Source organism: Myotis yumanensis, unplaced genomic scaffold, assembly GCF_028538775.1.
Source record: "Myotis yumanensis isolate MYYU_CA2020_CCGP unplaced genomic scaffold, mMyoYum1.0.hap1 SCAF_3, whole genome shotgun sequence".
Classification (NCBI taxonomy): Eukaryota; Metazoa; Chordata; class Mammalia; order Chiroptera; family Vespertilionidae; genus Myotis; species Myotis yumanensis.
Genome location: NW_027223754.1, coordinates 87,341,518 through 87,363,435, shown reverse-complemented (window position 1 = coordinate 87,363,435; position 21,918 = coordinate 87,341,518). Strand labels below are relative to the sequence as shown.

The window sequence follows — 21,918 nt, the reverse complement described above, 5'->3', positions numbered from 1 at the left end:
TTGACCCTGATTCTGCCTATCCTCCCAACCACCATGGTGAAGAAAAAGAAGGGTAGTTGTGGAATTGGAGCGTGTGACTCCAGCTCCCTCCCACAGTTGTGATGTTGCCCATACTACCAGAGATCCTGGTAGTAGCAGCAGAGGTAGCACACTTGATTCCTGGACACAGTAGTGGCAGTGGTCACAGAGAAATGGATAGCAATGGTCGCATACCTCAAGACCGCGGCTTCCCTTTCACCCACACCATCCCCCCACTATGGTGGTGGAGCTCGAGACCAAGGTAACCCCCTGACATAGTGAGGGCATTCACCATTCTGCTGACACAAGCAGCAATACCCATGACTACAGCATCCACAGGAGATGAAAGGCACTAGTGACCTTGGAGGCAAAAGCAATGATGAAGAGGGCATCTGCAACACCTTTGCCAGAGGTGGTGAAGGGTAGAAAATGCTGGCTCTCAAATACAATGAGAGTCAGCCCAGGTAAGAAAAACTAAAACCTATAATATAGCACCATCTACTGGAAAACAAAAAAAAGGCCTATAATTACCAACCTGTTAAACTTTAAAAAAAATTTTATTTATTTACTAGAGGCCCAGTGCATGAAATTCTGCACAGGTGCGGTCCCTAGGCCTAGCCAGCGAATGAAGTGCAAGCATCTGGTGTGAAAGGACAGGTCCCAGCTGAACTCTGGGTCCTGGGCAGCACCTGGGCCCCCGGGCCCCCATGCACCACCCTCTGCCTGAGTCATGGCACCCAAGTCCCTACACAGAGATGCGGTGAGCACAGCCAAATTCCGTGGGCTGGGGCACAGCATGAACCTCTGGCCGCCTAGCGTGGCTGCACAAAAGCCAGGAGGGCAGTGCGCTCTCTCCCAGCCAGCCTTGCAGACCAGATCCTGGGTGAACTCACGGGGAAACCGAATAGTCCCCATGGTCCCAGCAGCTGCAGCCCAGCTCACCTGAAGACACCATGCAGGTGTGGGGAAGGCTCCTTGCAGAGGCCCGGTACCTGAGTGAGGGGGCTTCCCTGGTGCACAAGCCCTGGCATCCTGTGGGAGGCTAGCAGGGGGAATGTGAGCTCAGCAGACACCCTGCATTCTCACCGCACCTCTGTCCCATCACCCCTGCCCCCAGGTAGCCCAGGAGAGGTGGCAGTGCGTCACCGACGCCTGCCATGTTCTGCGCCACCGCCTGGTGGTCAGCGCACGTCATAGCGAGCAGTCAAACACTCTGACTCCTGGTCGAACAACTGCCCGGGGGGACAATTGGCATATTAAACTTTTATTATATAGGATTTTTTAAAAACAAACTTTCTTGTTGCAATTATAACATAGGTCTTTCTTTTTTCCTCATTAACATCTTCCAGCCCTTTCCTGTTGTCCCCTCACCCCAGGCCCTAACCACCCCATTGTCTGTGTCCACAGGATATGCTTACCCTAATATATAAAAACCCAGGGTTTGTAATGACCGACCGAAGGCTCAATTGAACACTGGAAGTCAGTCCATGGTGACCCAGCACTGACTGCCCCTGTGCGGGCGCGGCGACCCAGCACTGACTGCCGAGGGGGCTGTGGATCAGACCCAGAGAGAGGCCTGAAGAGAGAGGCAGGGTCTGATCTGCAGCCTCTGTGGCAGCTGTTGATCAGCTGTTGCCTCTCTCCCCCTCTCCAGGCTTTGGCAGCAGCCACGCCTGTTTTTCTCTGGGCCTCCATGGAGGCTGCTGATCAGCCCCGCCTCTCTGATCAGGCCCGGAGAAGCTGACTGGCATAGAAATGGACCAATCAGAACCAAATTGGACAGCAGGGGAGGGCAGTTGGGGGCGAGATCAGCCCTTTAGGGGAGGGCAGTTGGGGGCAACCAGGCTGGCAGGGGAGGGTAGTTGGGGGCAAGAGCAGGCCAGCAGGAGAGGGCAGTTAGGGGCAATCAAGCAGGCAGGCAGAGGGGTTAAAGGCAAAAAGGCAGGCAGGCAGAGTCAGTTAGGGGTGATCAGGCAGGCAGGCAGGTGAGCGCTTAGGAGCCATTGGTCCCAGATTGCAAGAGGGATGTCCAACTGCTGGTGGGATCGGGCCGAAACTGGCAGTTGGACATCCTCCAAGGGGTCCCTGATTGGAGAGGGTGCAGAGGCTGGGTTGAGAGACCGCCCCCCCTTGCAGAAATATCGTGCACTGGGCCACTAGTCTATATATATAAAAGCCTAAGCAACTGGCTGACCGGCTGGTAGCTATGACGTGCAATGACCACGAGGGGGCAGATGCTCAATGCAGGAGCTGCTGAGTGACAGCAACTTTGCAGAGTGCCCTCTAGCACTCCTGGACTTCCTTTTGTTAAGTTGTATGAGTTCCCTATATATTTTGGAGATTAACCCCTTATCAGATGTATCATTGGCAAATATGTTTTCCCATGTAGTAGGCTCTCTTGTTATTTTGATGATGGCTTCTTTTGCAGTGCAGAAGCTTTTTATTTTGATATAGTCTCATTTGTTTATTTTCTCCTTAGTTTCCATTGTCTGGCTGCCTCCTGCACACCCGCTACTGGGGGGTGTCAAGCCTGCAACCTAGGCATGTGCCCTGACTGGGAATCAAACAGTGACCTCCTGGTTAATAGGTTGACGCTCAACCACTGAACCATATGGGCCAGGCTCAAAAATACCTTTTAATAGGAATAAAAACTGAGACAGATTTAAGGTAGTACCCTAATTTTAAAAGGAATAATGTGTTTGTGTTGAAACCACCAAATACTGGGAGTAAGATGGAAAAATGAGATATGGGTCTGAATCAAGCAGTATAGATAAATCTAACCAATGAGCAGAATGGCAAACTGGAAAGTAGTAAAAGGTAGGAAGCTACACATCTAGATATTTAGGAGTTGTGCAGGACCTAAAAGGACATGAAATAAGGTAAATAATAAGGGAAGACAGACATCTGATTTTGGATGGGACTCAATAAAAAATGATCAAATCAAATGAACAAAGTGTATTCTTTTCATTATAAATATGAAACGTATTTTGAAAAACAAATACCTCAAAGTCCTTTTTCTAGCCCATAATTTATTTCCTTTCCCCCCTCTTTTTTTGGAGAGGTGGTGTGGGGGTAGAGGGAAGAGAGAGAATGCATTTAAAAGAATACTTGTGACATTTTATTGAACATTTCTAGATGTTTGTAGTAAGAAGATTTTTAGGTTAATAAGTAACCGAAAACAGGGAGACATCACTAATCTTTCCCTACTGTTAAATGGATGTTAACTCTTCTGTATGATCTCCTTCAATGGCTCTTACTTACCTTTACAATAAAGTTTACAGTTCTTAGTATAGCCATTAAGCCATTTCAAGATGTGACTACATTTTCAAATTTGTCTCCTTTCACATTCCTTTTTAAAAACTTTTTAGCAATTTTGATCTCTTTGCAGTTATCTTAAAAAAGGCAAGTTATTGTTTCCTTCTGTTGCTTTTGCACACTATTTCTCTGCATAAAATGCTTTCTTGACCTTTTTCCATTTGACCAACTACTATTTTCCTTAAAGAGAGGTCACATGTCACCTTCTTCTTGAAGAATTCTTTTCCTGACTTATCACTCTGTGTTAGAGTACCCCTCTTATGCTCCCTTAACACTCTATGCATGTCTGTAAAGGTTCTATTTGTTGTTACTTCTCACCCGATAATATTTTTTCCATTGATTTTTTAGAGAGAGTGGAAGGGAGGAAGGAAGGGGGGGAGAGAGGGAGAGGAAGAGAGAGATGCAAGAGAGACACATTGGTTGCCTCCCACACACACCTGGCCAGGGGTTGACCTGCAACCAGGGCTCAGGCTGAAGCTCTGATCAGAGCCACATGGGCCAGGGCTTCAATGGTTCTTTTTATATTGTAACTAGAAGCCCGGTGCACAAAATCTGTGCACTGGAGTGTGTGTGTGTGTGTGTGGGGGGGGGGGCCTCAGTCCAGCCTGCTCCCTCTCACAGTTCGGGAGTCCTCGGGGGATGTCCGACTGCCGACTTTGGCCCACTCCCCATGGGGATTGAGCCTAAGTCGGCAGTCAGACATCCTTAGCATGGAGGCAGGAGCAGCTCCCGCCACCACCGCTGTGCTCGCCAGCTGTGAGCCCAGCTTGTGGCTGAGCAGCACTCCCCACTGTGGGAGTGCACTGACCACCAGGGGGCAGCTCCTGCATTGAGCATCTGCCCCCTCATGGTGAGTTTGTGTCATGGTGACTGGTCGTTCCGCTGTTTGGTCAATTTGCATATTAGCCTTTTATTATATAGGATATAATTGTTAATTTTCCTTCTTTCTTCCTTACTGTGTTCTTGAATGGCAAGAATTGTGTTTTAGTTTTCTTTGAGTTCCTGGCTGCTGGCACATTATACCTCAGCAGATACTTAGTAAATTCATGAAATAAGTATTAGCAATCTGTCTTTTCAAGCAGTATGCTATAGTAGAAAAAGTACTATACTGAGCTCTATCCATAATTAGCTATAACTGACCAATTCTGAACTTCCACTACAATAAGTGATTTAGATCTCTAAATTTCCCTGTGATCTCTAACAATTCTTGTTAGGTAATAAACCACATTAAAAAGAAGTCTTTAATTAAAATGCTTATTAAATTATACTGGATTTAACTCAATTCTTTAGGTTTCATTATAAAGGTTTATTTTATTACAATAATGGTTGTAAAGAGAAAAGCTTTCAGAACTGGATGGCCTTAGGGCTGGCTGTAAGGCCCTATTTTTCTCTCAGCTTTACTGGCATATTATTTTCTCTCTTAAGACTTTCTCTTTATCTGCTGCCTCCACTTCTACTTCTACTTTTACTCTTATTTTTTTTTACCTAGCTCCAGAACTAATTCAGGAAGATGACTGCCATGTGATAGAAATTAGTGATGGCAAAGGGGAAGAAAAGGAAAAAGATGAGATCCAGCAATTACTTTCTCATCCCATCTCCTTCTCTTGCTTGGAGTGAGGGCACACTGGTCTTTACAAAGACTTAAACCCTAGTCACCTGTCCATCACTACTCTTTCCATTACATCCCATGTTTTAATTTTGGACTAACAAAAACAAAGAGGGAAGAGTTTTTTACTTTGTCTGGTTCGCCTTATCCTTTCCTGTGTTTTAGAAAACTACCTTGTAATTTTAAAACAAAGTTTTCGCTCTTATAATTGGTCATATAGAGAAAGGAGTCTCCCTGTTCTCTACTGAAGCAAAGAAATGTGTTCCTGCCTAAAAATATCTTCATATCATAAGCAGTTTCTACTATTAGGATACTGTTAGTACTACAGGTACATTATAAATTAGACAGACTTTTTTGGTCCTGACTGAAGAGGTAACTGCCATATAAAAATCAATTTAATTAATATTATGAGGAGGGGGGATTTAAAATTTATAGTTATAATTGACTTTTAAAATATGTTATTTAAAAATCAGAGTCTGGTTATCCAAGTGCAATTAGCAGTTTTTATATTTTTAGCCACATTAAAATAGTAATGAGTACAGTATCCTCATCTGCAGATGTGTTTAAAAAGACCAATGTTATATTAGTTAAAATGCTTCCATCATAAACAATATTTATTGAAGACAATTTGAAAAGAGATATACAAACAAACCTAAGGTGGGTGCTCTTAGAAACTTACATTCTAAGAGGTACCCAATAAAAAATAATTTTTATGAAAACCTAATTGACCAGTAAAGAGGCAAAATTTACTATATTGCATAAAGACCTGTTATGTGGTTTCTTTTAAGCTCATAATATGTGGATCCTTCCTTTTTTGAAGTTACCTTTTTTGCCATACAAACGGCTTAAATTAACTTAGAGAAAGTGCTAACTCCAAGACATGTAAGGTTTAGATGGCAGGCTAAAATTTTTAATTGTAAGTACTGAGCTAACTGCTTCTCTAGAAAGAGTCAGATCTATTTCTTCTTTGATTAAATCGAATAGACAGACCAGGTAAAATGGGAGGTATCATAAGCCCTGGTTTCCTAGGATAATCTTGGCTGACAACAGTTGTCTTGGAGTAATTGCTAGAGAGTCCTCTTTCGTTCTCAGAAGTATGCTGGGTTGGATGATAAGGCATATGGTCACCCTACTTCTAATGTGCTCTTTTCAAATGAAAGCCTATTATTTAGATACTCAATATATGGAAGGCCAATAACTGAAGGGTATGCAAAGAAATGTAAGAAATGGTATCTGCTCTTTTTTTTTTTTAAATATATATTTTATTGATTTTTTACAGAGAGGAAGGGAGAGGGATAGAGAGTTAGAAACATCGATGAGGGAGAAACATCAATCAGCTGCCTCCTGCACACTCCCTACTGGGGATGTGCCCGCAACCAAGGTACATGCCCTTGACCGGAATCGAACCTGGGACTCTTCAGTCCGCAGGCCGACGCTCTATCCACTGAGCCAAACCGGTTAGGGCTGGTATCTGCTCTTAAAGTGCTCAAAACTTAAGTTGAAGAGACTAAATAAACATTTCAAGTTAAACACACAAAATTTTAATGGCTTTAAAAAATAAAACAAGAAGAAATGTTCTAAAAAAGAACATAGTTACTTGCTAAATAATGGCACAATAATTGGTATTATGAAGTTTCACAGAAGATGGAGTAACTTTCTATGAAATAATTAACATCACAGCACCCGACATCACAATTTAATGAGTGCCTTATATGTGCCAGATCTGCTCTAGAGTGCTTTACACACCTATCAGTTAATCCTCACAATTATCCTATGAGGTGTACTATTATTCTCACAAGAATGGAAATTTTACAGATAAGAAATGTACCTGATAGAGGTTAAATAACATATGAAAGTTTACACAGACAATCAGTGACAGAGTTGGGATTTAAACCCAGGTTCTCTAAATACAAAGCCAGTGACCTTTATATTGCTTTTGTCTTCACATAGAGCAGATGGTTTCAACTGGGGGTGATTTTGTGCCCACCCCTCAATCCCACCACCCTGGAACATCTGGTGGTATCTGGAGACATCTTTGTTTGTTACAAGTGTGTTTGTAGGGGGTGAGTAATGTGGGGGGAGGGAAGGGATGGCTAGTGAGCAATGTGGAGGTAATACTCACTGAAGACTTTACAAAAATCGTTAATTTATTTTTTATTTAAAAATATCTTTTACTTTATCTTTATTGTTGAGAGTATTACAAATGTCCTCCTTCCCCCCGCCCCCTATTGTCCCTCTCCACCTGGTCCCGGCCCATCCCAGGCTTACCACACTAATTACAGTCTGTGTCCATGGATTATGGATATATGCATATAAGTTCTTTGTTTAACTTCTTGCCAGCCTTCCCCCTACCAATCCCCCCTTGCCTCTGAGATTCTCCAGTCTGTTCCATGCTTCCATGTCTCTGGATATTTTGTTCGTCAGTTTATTTTCATTTTATTCAACATATAAATGAGATCATGTGATACTTGTCTTTCTCTGACTGGCTTATTTCTCTTAGCATAATACTCTCGAGGCCCCTCCATGCTGTCTCAAAGGTTAAAAGATCATTCTTTTTAAAAGTTGTATAGTGTTCCATTAAGCAAATGTACCAGTTTTTTTTATCTACTCATCTATTGATGGGCACTTGGGCTGTTTCCAGATCTTAGCTATTGTAAATAGTGGTGCTATAAACAAAGGGGCACATATATTCTTTCTGACTGGTGTTTCAGGATTCTTAGGATATATTTCCTTAATAGACACTTCTTCAAAGAGGACATACAGATGACCAAGAGACACATGAAAAAATGCTCAAAGTCACTAATCATCAAATTAAAATGACAAAAAACCTTTTAACGATAAGATCTGAGCTCAGTCTTGCATTTGGATAGGCTAGGGGTGGTGGTGATAAGGGTGAATTCTAGATAAGAAGAATAGTACAGTAAGTACAAGACAGATTCAAAAGACAGTGAATAATTTACCAAGCTAGAAGTAAAAGAGTGCTGAAGGGAAAATGAGTTGAAAGACTAGAAAGATAAAATGATCTTTTAAAAAAGATTAAGGAACCTGAATTGGATTCACTGAAGATTTTTGAGCAGGTGAGTAACATAAACAATATCTATATATATAAAAGGCTAATATGCTAAGTGTCTTACCGTCCAACCAGTCGCTATGATGCGCACTGACCACCAGAGGGCAGATACTTAACGCAGGAGCTGCAGTGATGCACACACAGAAATGGCACCATGGACGGACACACACAAAGCAACACCTGGCTTCCCCCAAGTGGGACACAGGCCCCGCCACCACCCCGGAGCAACAGCCCATCAAATTGCAGCCGACGCTGCTGGGACCCCATGGCGCAAAATGTGGCCCATATCCCAGTCCAGCCCTGAAATGGTTGCTGTGGGTGCTGGGTAATGACATCATGTAGCAATGCCCAGCTTCCTCTCCCTAGCGACAACTAGCCTCCTTGCAATTTCTTCAGCCTAGGAACACAACTTGCTTTATAGCCAGGTGCAAACATTTCACACTTTAAACAAATGTCCGTGAAGTGTTTTCCCGTGCCCATCTCATTTGATCCTCACAGAAGACCTGGAGTAGGAAGATAGGAAACTCGGTGGAATCCTATTTTCTTTTCATTAGCCAGAAAAAGGAGATTTAGAAAGCTTAGAAACTTGACCCAACTGAAAAGAAGAAATGGTGGACCTTGAAAATGACTTCAGGTTTTCTCACTGTGCAGAATATAGTCAAACACTGCTGCAGTTAAATATTTTACCCTTTGTTCTCTCTGTGTGATCTATAATAATAATCTGCTTTGTGTTGGTATTTACTGCTGTGTTGCTGACAATTACCTGAAAGACAAGCTGTGGTGCTTCACTGGGCTGAAAAAGTTTAGTTACATCAGAAAGCAGGTCTAATTAAGCAAGTTTATTCTATATCTATAAAAGGCTAAGTTGACTCGACATGCGCGATACATATAAAGCTCTCGCTGGGGCCAATCGCATGCATGTTTCAATCTGTCATTGTTGACTGTGAATTTGGTTGACACTTCTATTATAGAGAAACTAGAGGCCCGGTGCACGAAATTCGTGCACTGGGGATGGGTGGGGGGTCCCTTAGCCCAGCATGTGCCCTCTTGCAGTCTGGGACCCCTCCCTTGTTACTGCCCACCTGCTTGCTGCTTCCTACTGCTTGGCTTGCTGCTCCTTAGTGCTGCCACGAAGGCCTTGGGTCTGCTGGGTGCCAGGCCTGCGGGTTTGTGTCTCTGATACCCCCAGCAGCCCCAGCACCAAGGTGGCGGACCTTGGGGCTGCTGGGTACAGGCCCCCTGTTGGCGTGTTTGTGTCTTCTATCAGTCCCCCAGCAGCCCCAGCACCACCTAAATAACTTAAGGGAAACTTTATTGTCTTCTTTTAAAAGCAATCTAGTTTAAAAATGAGTTGCAGTTAAGACAGAACAAAGAACATGGTACCTAAGAGTGAGACAGACTGACAGAGGAGAGGCTGGGCACTGGTCAGGGGCTTACATGCCAACTGTTCTCCACCTGGGAAATGATGTAAAATCGGTTTCTTTAGTTTTCTGCTTAATGGTCTTCTCCAGCACTGAGGTCAGAGGAGCCGCCTTCCAGCCCGTAGGCTGATTCTCAGAGTCGAAAATTTCGCCATAGGCCTCTGCCTAGAACAGGACCTCTGAACCCCCAGGGTGCATAAACACACAGGGCTTCCATTAGGCTCCGCTGATCCCGGGGCTGGGAGGCCTCTTGGCTCCGCTGATCCTGGGGCCGGGAGGCCTCTCGGCTCCGCTGAAACCCGGGCCGGGAGGCCTCTCTGCTCTGCGGCTTCAGGGCTGTTTGGCTTCGCTCTACCGCTTGGAGTCTGAGTATGCAGATTAACCGCCATCTTTTAGCTTCTATAATTGAAACATTGTATCTTTTGGAGCTGTTCCTTCAGGAGCTCAGAGCCCCGCAGCTGCAGGCGGGAACCTTGGTTTCCTCTATCGCTGGGGCAACCAAGCATCTTGTTCTCAGCTGCCTGTCTGCCAGCTGCCATCTTGGCTGACAGTTAATTTGCATATACTCACTGATCAGCCAATGAAAAGGGTAGCGGTCGTACGCTAATTACCATGTTTCTCTTTTATTAGTGTAGATGGCAAACAGCGATATTAAAATATTTCTTCTAATTAATTTCCGTTCAATGTACATGAATTCGTGCACCAGGCTTCTAGTAATATTATAGTAAGATTAATCAAGAAACCAGGGCAAAGAGACTAATTAGGATGCTGCAGTTGTTAAGCTATAAGATATTCAGAGTTTGACTTGGTGTAGTGATAGTGAGAAAGAAAGGAAGTGATCACCAGCATATATATTTTTATGTATTATAAATTTTTCTCATTTCAAACAATAATAAATTACCATTCTTACCTGTAATGCACTGAAACTGTCCATCTTCTCTTCTTATTGTAAATGCTTCTCCTGGGTTAACTTGTACCAGAATAACCTTAAAAAGAGGGAAGAAGTATTAATCAAAACAACAGTAGAGCAAATTAGTATATCAAAAGCTAGTAAGAGAGTAGATATGAGCTATTTTACCCTATGAAATGGGAAAGGAAAATGGGGATTACACATTTTACACATTAGTTAAAAAAGTATTATTTCACTTTTCTAGAGGTCAGACTTAAGTCAAAAATAAGGGAATAAGAAAAAGATAGTGGCAAACTTTTACTGGAAAGTTAATAAACGTCGCTATGAAACATGCAAAGTCAAACCACAGAGTATTTGGATCATTTACATTTAGTTCATCTGCTGCTAAGCACTGCATTCATTAAAACATAAAATACAGCTTTGTAAGTAGAGCATATTTGAATCAATATGACTTTTAAAATTATATGTAAGAATCCCACCACTTTAAGAAGTTTTCTTGTAATTTTATAGATAATACAGGTAGTCCTCGGGTTACGTTGGACTCGACGTACATCATTTCGTGGTTACGTCACCATCTCCCATTTATTTATTTTAAAAAAAGTTCCGTCATTTTGACATATGTATATATGCGCTTTATGTTTTTTATTATTTACTTACCACAAGTAAAAGTCAGGAATTGTTGTCTTTCTTTTCAATTTTTTTTACTGTTTCACTTCATTACTGCTGTGTATGTGCTCCATGTGAGTGACGTAGGTGCTTATGTAGGTGGGTTCTGACTTACGGTGGAAATCGAGCTGTAGGAACGGATCTCCGACGTAACCCAAGGACCTACTGTACTCACCAATTTTATGGCATTTGAAAAACGGAAAACTGGAAAAAAATCTGAGGTCCTATCCTAAGATTGTTAACATTCTGATAAATTTCTTAGTCTTGTTCTCTACACATAGGCTTAATTTTTCTCCTTAAACATAGATATATGATCTCCTGTTATGTATTCAAATATTATAAAAAGACTTTTCCACGTTATTATTCACAGTATTTCATCAAATGACTATACCATAAGCTATTCTACCATTCTCTTAATGTAAGAAAATTAGGTAGTTTTAGTTTGCTATTATTATAAATAATGCAGAAGTGAACATTTTGGTATGTACTTTTCCCCTCTATATAATTAATATTGCTCCCTTTTGATATATTCCTAATTCTTGTGTCTATTGTTAAACTGCTTTTAACATAGGTTTTACTAATTCATATTCTCCCTACATAGTCGTTGGGAACAGCCTTTTACCACATTTTCCATAAACCTGGAAATTATAGTTTTAAAATCTTTGCCACCTTGCTAGATGAAAATAGTATATTACTATCTTTTAAATTTGTATTCAATTTTTAATGAGGTTAAATGCGATCTTTTATTTTTGTTACTAGCTCTTTTATAAACTGGCTGTTTATGTTATCTTTTGGGGTCTTAAGTGTTCCTAGTGATTTGTATTCTTTGCATATTAATAATAGTAATAAGCCCTGGCAGGTGTGGGTCAGTTGAGCATCATCCCATGTACAGAGAAAGGTTGCCAGCTCGATTCTTAGTGAGGACACATGCCTGGATTTTGGGCTCAATCCCTAGTAAGGGGCATGCAGGAGGCAGCTGACTGATGTTTCTCTCTCATGGATGTTTCTCTCTTCCCCCCATCCCTCAACTCAATAAAAATATATTTAAAAAATGATATTGTTCTATATTATACTGCAATTATATTCCTATTTCCTTTTCTTCTTAATTTTTAGCACAGTTGATTATTTTCTTATAGCCAATGTTATCTATTTTTGTCTTGGTGACCATCTTCTACTGCTTCTAAATTTAACTTATGGCTGGTTATCAAGCTCTTGAAATGTGGCTAGTCTCTATTTAGATATGCTGTAAGTGTAAAACACATATTGGATTTCAAAGGCATTACAAAAAACACCAAACAATGTAAATACCTTGTTAATAGTTTTTATATTGATTACATGTTGAAATAATATTCTGGGCATACTGAGTTAAGTAAACACTACCACAGTTAATTTCATATGTTTTTACTTTTTTAATGTGGCTACTATAATTTTTAAAGGTAGGCACAAGTCCGTTATAAAGGGTCTTGTGAGTCATTTTAAGGGCAATGAAGAGTGTTATTTATGCAGGTAGTGCTATGGAGAATCAGTCTGGCTGCACTGTAGCAATCAGGTATGTACAGGAAGACCTGTCAGGAGGCTATAGCAGTTATTTAAGTGGGTTTCTTTTAATGCATTAACTTATTTATATTTTTTAAATGTGTTTCACTAAAAAAAAAAAAAATGTGTTTCACTAACTTTTAGAGAGAGAGGGAGGGGGAGAGAGACAGAAACATCGATGAGAAAGAAACATTGATAGGCTGCCTCCTGCACACGCCCCCACTGGGGACTGAGCCGAAATCTGCATGTACCTAGACCAGGAATCAAACCTGTGACCTCTTGGTATATGGGACGACATTCAACCAACTGAACCACATGGGCCAGGCTTAATGCATTAACTTTTATTTACAACTAGAGGCCCAATGCACGAAAATTCGTGCAAAAGTAGGCCTTCCTTCCCCTGGCTGCTGGCAACAGCTTTCCTCCGGCACCTAAGACCCAGGCTCCCCTCCTCCAGCTTCTAGCAGGCAACCAGGACCCAGGCTTTCCTCCCTCTGGCTGGCCACAGGCAACTGGGACCCTGGCTTCCTTCCCTCTGGCTGGCAACAGGCAACCGGGACCCGGACTTCCCTCCCTCTAGCCGGCTGCAGGCACCTGGGACCCAGGGTGGCTTCACCCGGGCCCCGACTTTGTCATGAAGGACATCAGGAATGACGTCTGGTCTATCCGGTCAAATTAGCATATTACCCTTTTGTTAGTATAGGTTTTTATTATTTTCTTTTGTTTTCCTTAAACTTACCATGAAGTTTTTCTAACTTTTTCATTTGAATACCTATTTCATTCTTTTTTTAGTAGTATATGCACTTTAAGACTCTAAACTTTATTGAACTCAGTTTTAACCACATAGAATATTTTCACTAGTATTTTTTTATAATTTTCTGTTATTTTGTTGTTAATTTCCTGTGATCCAAGAATTGTTTTAAAGAAAACAAAATTTGCCGAACCGGTTTGGCTCAGTGGATAGAGCGTCTGCCTGCGGACTCAAGGGTCCCGGGTTCGATTCCGGTCAAGGGCATGTACCTTAGTTGCGGACACATCCCCAGTGGGGGGTTTGCAGGAGGCAGCTGATCGATCTCTCTCATCGATGTTTCTAATTCTCTGTCCCTCTCCCTTCTTCTCTGTAAAAAATCAATAAAATATTAAAAAAAAAAAAAAAGAAAACAAAATTTGTAAAATGGGCTAGAGGATTTTCAGTTTGCTTTTATTTCCAATATATTTTTGTCAATCCCAACAAATCCTGGTTCTTATTTTTAACTCATTCTGTCTTTTTCACTCTTTTCTAGTTAGTGTTGAAATTTGGTAGAGGTGGTGAATTATTGAAGGATGTTACCCGAAGCCAGCATTGGGTTAAAACAGGAGAGTTCTTAACGAGGGGCCATAGATAACTATTCACAGCCTTTATGAACTACCCAGAATTGTATAGGAAACTTTCTGTAGATATTACCATTTTCTAGAAAAGGGTTCACTGTTTTCTTTAGATTTCATTAAATTCTTAATGGTGTCCAAGACCTAAAGTAGTCCTTACTGTGTCACATAATGCTGTTTGCTTTATATACATGTTATTTCTTTAAAATCATGATCATCTCACAGTCCTGGTACTGAGAAGTTCTATAAAACACTAATTTCTGCTTTAATGAATTCATTCACTACAAGGTTGACAAAAATAAATAAAACTAAGAAAACCAAACATGACATATACATAAATAATATATCCTGCTATTAAATAAAAAGGAGAAACAGGCCTCTTTTCAATTATATGATCCAGAAAATAGTAAGCAATAAAATTAATTTATCTGAAAATCATATATTAAACACCCATTGTTTGATGCCTATTTTTATAATAGAGGCCCGGTGCACAAAACTTTGTGCACTCGGGGGGAGGGGGTCCCTCAGCCAGGCCTGTGCCCTCTCACAGTCTGGGACCCCTCGGGGGATGTCCACTTGCCAGCGGGGAGCAGGCCTAAGCTGCAGTCAGACATCCTTAGCGCTGCTGAGGAGGCAGGAGAGGCTCCTGCCACCAGCGCTGTCCTGGCAGCCATCAGCCTGGCTTGTGGCTGAGCAAAGCTCCTCTTGTGGGAGCACACTGACCACCAGGGGGAAGCTCCTGCATTGAGCGTCTTCCCCCTGGTGGTCAGTGTGTGTCACAGTGACCAGTCATTCCCAGTTGTTCTGCTGTTAGGGTCAATTTGCATACTACCCTTTTATTATATAGGATAGAGGCCTAGTGCACGGGTGGGGGCCGGCTGGTTTGCCCTGAATGGTGTCCCAGATCAGGGTGGGGGTCCTGTTGGGGTGCCTGGCCAGCCTGGGTGAGGGGCTGATGGCTGTTTTCAGGCTGGCCACAGCCCCCAGCCACCCAAGCTCCCAGTGGAGGCTGGCTGGAAGCAGGTATCTGGGATTTATTTATCTTCTATAATTGAAACTTTGTTGCCTTGAGCGGAGGCCACAGCTGGCCAGGACAGGCGGGAAGCTTGGCTTCCTCCATCGCCAGGGCAACCAAGCCTCCTGCTTGCTCCAGCTCCGTGGCTGCCAGCCGCCATCTTGGTTGTGTTAATTTGCATATAGTTGCTCTGACTGGCCAGTGGGCGTGGCTTATGGGCGTGGCTTGTGAGTGTAGCGGAGGTACGGTCAATTTGCATGCTTCTCTTTTATTAGATAAGATGTACTGTAGGTACCAAGAAAAAAAATAAATCACAGTCTAAGGCCTCAAGAGTTCACATTCTAGTGAGGGAGACAGACAGGTACTCAACTGTACAGTGTCACAGTGGTATAATAGGGATATAAACAATGTCCTATAGGTTCTACTCATCCCAGATAATCAGAAAAAAATCCTGGGGCCACCTGACAGGAGCTACAGAGAGATAGGCAGATTCATCCTATTTGTATCAGGTTTGGAAGTGCCCAGATGAGGCCCATCTGTGAAGCAAGGCAGGCTGGTGCTAGTGCCAGGTCTTGGGCCTTTTACTGATAGGTTTGGGGCTCCCTGACCTAGCTGCAGCTTGTTTGAGAGATTTTAGCAAAGGTCTGAAGCTTGATCAAGAACAGGCCATTCATATGCAAAAGCACAGCACATAGGTTGGGTGGGGCTGAAAATTGCATGGGGTTCCCACATTTGTCTGGGACATTGACATCAATACAGATGACAAGCTGGATGCCTACATCGAAGACCTGATCACCAAGGGGGACTAAGGGGCTCGGAGCCAGAGACCAGCTCCCTGCTCTTGCCTCAGGGAGAGTTCCCAGGGGTGGGGGCTGTTGCATTAGTGGGTTGGTGGACTTACACTGGTTTGACTCACATGGGACATTTGTGCTTTTGGAGAGAAAATGCTCTGATTCTTTGAATCTTCCTCCCTAAGTTTGTAAATATTTATTTTTTAAAAGAAAAAAAAAATTATCTCAGAGAATCACCAGACAGAGCAAACAGAAATGGCTGCCCAATGAGGGGACAATGGGGGTGATAAGGACACATTTGTAATATCTTAATCAATAAAGAAAAAAAAATTTAAAAAAAGGTGGCTGCCCATCAGTCCTATGACTGGGGAGGTCCCAGCATAGGATCAATGACCCCTTCAAGCACTTTTGTTTAGGAGAAAGCTGCCCCTGAGTTCCTGCCCTGATGCCAAACAATCCAGTTCTTCCTCATATGTGTCTGTGACCCCCCCAGAGCCTCGCCCTGATGCTGGAGCTCAGAGGAAGCAGGAACTTGTAAGTTCAGTTTAAGAGGTAAAGCTGAGTCACCAGCAGCCTCCATGTCACTGAGCCCCAATACCCATTGGTTTTTACAGCCCATAGTTATGAGGACTTCTTTTCCAAGCTCTGGGAGCCTGGACTTGAGGTGTGGTGTAGGGCTGGGACTCCTTGCTCCTCATGGGGGGGGGGGGGGGGGTCTCTGGAGAGATAATTTCCCTCCCGATTAAAAAAAAGGTACATGTGGGTGCCGGTGTAGCCTGTTCCACACCTCTGCCCCTCTTACCAGTCTCAATGTGCTTTCATCCTTACTTCTCTAGTTGTAGGACTTCCATTCAGCCAGCTTTCAGGCAGTACTGGATGATGGTTGTTCTGTATTTTAGTTGTAATTTTAATGTGGTTGTGGGAGGCGGCAAGTACAAGCATTTGCCTATGCCACCATCTTGATTCTCCCAATTTGTACTTCTTAATCCCTTCATCTTTTTTATCCACCCTCCCAACTTACCTCCCGTATGGCTATTGTCAAATATTCACAGTATCTATGAGTCTGCTTCTGTTTGAGATGTCATTTGTTTTGTTTTTTAGATTCAAATGTTGATAGCTATTTATTGCCATTTTATTATTCTTATTATTTTCTTCCTTGTCTTAAAGAAGACCCTTTAAAATTTTATGTAATACTGGTTTGAAGGTGATGAACTCCTTTAGTTTTTTCTTATTTGGGAAGCTCTTTATATGTCCTTCCATTCTAATGATAGCTTTGCTGGGTAGGGTAACTTTGGTTGTAGGTCCTTGCTTTTTATCACTTTAAATATTTCTTGCCAGTCCTTTCTGGCCTGAAATGTTTCTATTGAGAAATCAGCTGACAGTCTTATGGTAGCTTCTTTGTAGGTAACTAACTGCTTTTCTCTTGCTGCTTTTAAGACTCTCTTTTTGTGTATAATGTTTGGCATTTTAATTATGATGTGTTTGATGTGGGTTTCTTTGGGTTCGTTTTGTTTGGGACTCTGTGCTGCTTAGACTTGTATGTCTATTTCCTTCATCTGGCTAGGAAAGTTTGAGGTCATAGTTTTTTCACATAGGTTTTCAATTTCTTGCTCTTTCTTTTCATTCCAGCATCCCATCATGTGAATGCTGGTACTCTTGAAGTTGTCCCAGTGTATCCATATACTAACCTCATTTTTTTTTTTTGGATTTTCTCTTCTTTTTGCTGATCTGATTGGGAGTTTTCTGCTTCCTTATCTTCCAAATCTCTGATTTTACACTCTGCTTCATCTACTCCACTGTCAAATCCCTGTAATGTATTCTTTTCAGTTAATGATTCTTCATTTCTGACTAGTTCTTTTTTATGCTAATTTCATTTTTATGTTTTCTATCTATTTGTTGAAGTTCTCCCTAGGTTCATCTACTCTTGACCTCCTTATAACCAGTATTTTAAACTCTGAATCTACTAGATTGCTTGTCTCAATTTTGTTTATTTCTTTTTCTGGAGTTCTGTTCTGTTTCATTTGAGACATGTTTCTCTGTCTTCTCATTTTCACAGCCTCTCTTTATTTTTTCTATGCATTAGGTAGAGCTGCTATGTCTCCTGATCTTGGTAGAGTGACCTTATATAGTAGGTGTTCTGTATGGTCCAGTGGCACACCCAAGCTGGACACTCCAGGTGTGTCATTCCAACCCACCTAGCCCCATAGGAGCTGTGTGCAACCTCCTGTTGTAGTTGAGCCTTGATTGGCACCCTAATAGAAGGGATTTATCCCCAGGCCAATCAGGTACAAGGACTGACTGAAACCACTATGTTGGATCAGTTATGGAGCAGGACTTGCTTTAGTGGGTCCCTGGTGACTGCTGAGTCCACTCCTTGAATGTGTCACTTGTGGAGGTAGTTGGGTGGTGCTTCAATGTGGTCTGGCTCTGGTGCCTCCTAGGAGGTGCAGGCCGTTAGCCACCACCTGTGTTCTCCCTAGCGCAGTGGTTCTCAACCTTCTGGCCCTTTAAATACAGTTCCTCATGTTGTAACCCAACCATAAAATTATTTTCGTTGCTACTTCATAACTGTAATGTTGCTACTGTTATGAATCGTAATGTAAATATCAGATATGCAGGATGGTCTTAGGCAACCCCTTGTGAAAGGGTCATTCGACCGCCAAAGGGGTCACGACCCACAGGTTGAGAACCGCTGCCCTAGCGCCACCTGGCATGAGCTACAAAGCGATTTGCACATGCACTTGTGCTAGGCTTAGTGGAGCCCAGGAGAGGCCAAGCTGTCAACTAAGGCCAGCTGCACTAGTGCCAGACTTGGGGTCACTTAGCATGAGATATGGGGCACGCCAAGTCCAGATGCTGCTTGTTTAAGAGATTTTAGGAAAGTCTGAAGCATGAGTCAAGACAGGCCACTTATCTGGAAAAGCCACTGGAAACAGTTTGAGTGGACAAGTAGGGCATGGCAGGGTCTCAGGGAATCACCAGGGTGAGGCGAATCACTTTAGCCAGGTTGATGGAGACTCAGATATGGTGCTGATCTGCCAGCTCTGTGTGTGTGTGTGTGCGTGTGTTGGGGGGGGGGGGGGGTTCAGAAAAGGAATAATGACCTCCGCTAGCACTTCTGCTTGGGAGAAAGCTACCCATCCAGCTTTCATCCTGATGCCAGACACTTCAATTCCTCCCCAAACGTCCCAAGTGCCTTTCGAAGTGCTGCCCCAATGCTGTAGCTCAGAGTGAGTAAGTCCAAGTAAGTCTGTGTGTGGTCCCTTTAAGAGGAATGTCTGGAAATGAAGCCCTCCCTCATTCAATCATAGTTCCTACTGGCTTTTACAGCCAGAAGTTATGGGGACTTCTTTTCCTGGCATGGGAACTCTGACCTGGGGGGACTAATGTGGGGCTGGGACCTACCATTCCTCAGGGGAGCCCCTGCAGCTGAGATATCCCTCCTGATTTTTAACCACCACAGGTGAGTGTTGGACCAGCTGGTTCCACATCTCTGTCCCTCCTACCACTCTCAATCTGCATTCTTTATATCTATAGTTTTAGGACTTTTGTTCAGCTAGAAATTAAATCTGAATGATAGCTGTTCTGTAGTTTAGTTGTAATTCTGCTGCCATCTTGACTCCAAGCCTCTAGTCATTTTTTGAAGATTCTTTGAGATTTTCTATGAACAAGATCAAGCCATGTGCAAACAGAAAAAAACTTTAGCTAGACTAACCATGGAAAAAAGGGAGAACCCAAATCATGAAAATTTGAATTAAAGAGACATTACAACTCAAGCCACAGAAGTACAAAGGATCATAAAGGGCTATTACGAACAACTATATGCAAAAACTGGACAACTGAGAAGAAATGAAAATTTCTTAAAAAGATACTTAACAAAGACTGAATCAGGAAGAAATAGAGAATCTGAACAGATCAATTCGTATAAGAAGGTAAATCAGTAATTAAAAATCTCCCATCAAAGAAAAGCCCAGGATAGGATGGCTTCATTGGCGAATTTTACCAACCATTTAAATAATTAATGCCAATCCTTCTCAAACTCTTCCCCAAAAAATTAAAAGGGAGGTAACACTCCCAAACTTGTTTTATGAGGCCAATATAACCCTGATGCCAAAGGCAAAAAATGACACCATAAGAAAATCCACCCCACCCAACCCCCCCAAAAAAAACCTACAGGCCAAAATCCCTGATGAATAAAAACGTAAAAACTCTCAATAAAATACTAGCAAATCAAACTTAGTAGCATATTGAAAGGATCATTCACCATAATCAAGTGGGATTTACCTCTGGCATGCAAGGATGGTTTACCATACACAAATCAATAAATATGATATATCACATTGATAGAATAAAATAAAAAACGATATCTCTATAGACATGGAGAAAACATCTGACCACATTCAAAATCTGTTCATGACAAAAACCCTTAACAAATTAAATATAGAGGAAATGTATCTCAACATAACAAAAACTATATATGACAAGCCCACAGCTAACATCATACTAAAAAACTGGAAACAACCAAGTCCTTCATTAGGTGAATAAACACTATGGTACAATGAAGTATCACTCAATAATAAAAAGAAATGAGCGATTAAGCCATGAAAATAAATTATCTAGAACACACTGCTATGTGAAAGAAGTTGGTTTGAAAGGGTTACATAATGTATGAAACCAATTATATGACATTCTGGAAAAGATAAAATTATAGGGACAGTATAAATATTGGTGGTTGCCATGGATTGGGGTGGGATGGAAAGTGAGGAAGGGATGACCAAGTAGAGCACAGAAGATTTTTAGGGTAGTTAAACTATTCTCTATGATATTTTAATGGTGATATATGACATTATACATTTGTCAAAACCAAAGAACTGTAAAATACCAAGTGAACCCTAACATAAACTGTGGAAGTTAATAATTGTGACAGATGTACCTCATCCATATAAGATGTTAATAATAGGGAACTGGTACTATCTCAGATATATGAAAGCTCTCTACTTTTTGTTACCTACAACTGCTCTAAAAATAAAGTTTAATAATTTTTTTTAAAGGGTGATGAAGATTCTTCAAACACAAAAGAGTTCAAATGCTGCTAGTCAAAATGAATAAAAAATGTATATTACAGCTTCCCTAAAAGCAACACTAGTAACAATAATGTCAGGAGGGATTCCCTCTAGTATAATTCATATGCCAAAAGACCCACTATATATAATATGGCATAGTATCAAACGTTTACTATATAAAACCAGAAAATACAGATGAGGCAATGGATAATCTGGATGGCCAACTATAAGAGTTTTTAACATCATGCATGCACTTGACACTTCCTCCTATCAGGAAGTATCTTTGGGTTTGCTTTTTTACTCCAGGCACCAACCAGGTGTCATATCTCTACAGGAAAGCTCTAACTTGATCATGTATGGCATACCAATAAGTTCCTAAATTAAGACAAAGAAATGCCTGTTTTTAAGTTTATTTACTTCCCACCTCTAATTGTTAGCTGCATATACATATATATATATATATATATATATATATATATTACTGATTTCAGAGAGGAAAGAGGGAGAGATAGAAATATCAATGATGAGAGAGAACCGTTGATCGCCTTCCTCCTGCACGTCCCCTACTGGGGATTGAGCCCACAACCCAGCATGTGGCCTGACAGGGAATCGAACCTGGGGCCCTTCAGTCCACAGGACGATGCTCTATCCACTTAGCCCAGCTAGGGAAATTATTACCTACTTTTGTTCAGTTCCTTCCATTTCTACCACAGCTATTGGTCCACTTTTGCTTCACATTTACACTTTAGTATAACTACCTCTTAGTTTCTTGATCTACTGTTTACTATAACTACATCTATTGATTTAAGTCCTGACAGGCATTTCTATAAATTTCTTCAGTATTTCAAACATTTATTGAGTGCTTCAATTCAGATTCAGCAAACATTTACTGAGCTCCTTCAGGCTCATTTCACCCTCATAGCTATAGCTACTCTAAAGAAGCTATTATTACTTCCATTTTAGAGCAATTAGAGAAGTTTAAAAACTTGTCTGAGTGCACTCAAATCAAGTATAAATCTATGAACCAAGTCATGTATACTTCCCACTCCTCTTTATCTCTCCCTATAAAACTACAAGATACTCTGCTAGTTAGAATTTAAGGTTTTACTACACCTCCTGAAACCTATTTTTCAAATCCTATC

General features: G+C 41.8%; 1 protein-coding gene across 3 annotated transcripts in view; it reads right to left on the bottom strand.

Annotated features, from left to right (window-relative positions):
* The window catches only part of FNDC3A (fibronectin type III domain containing 3A), a 202,616-nt gene that overhangs the window by 133,929 nt on the left and 46,769 nt on the right, over positions 1 to 21,918 (bottom strand). For all 3 annotated transcript variants that reach the window (XM_070409066.1, XM_070409064.1, XM_070409065.1), the window contains one exon: positions 10,341 to 10,416. In XM_070409066.1, coding sequence (XP_070265167.1) covers positions 10,341 to 10,416 — 76 coding nt within the window. The remainder of the gene's footprint in view (positions 1 to 10,340; positions 10,417 to 21,918) is intronic.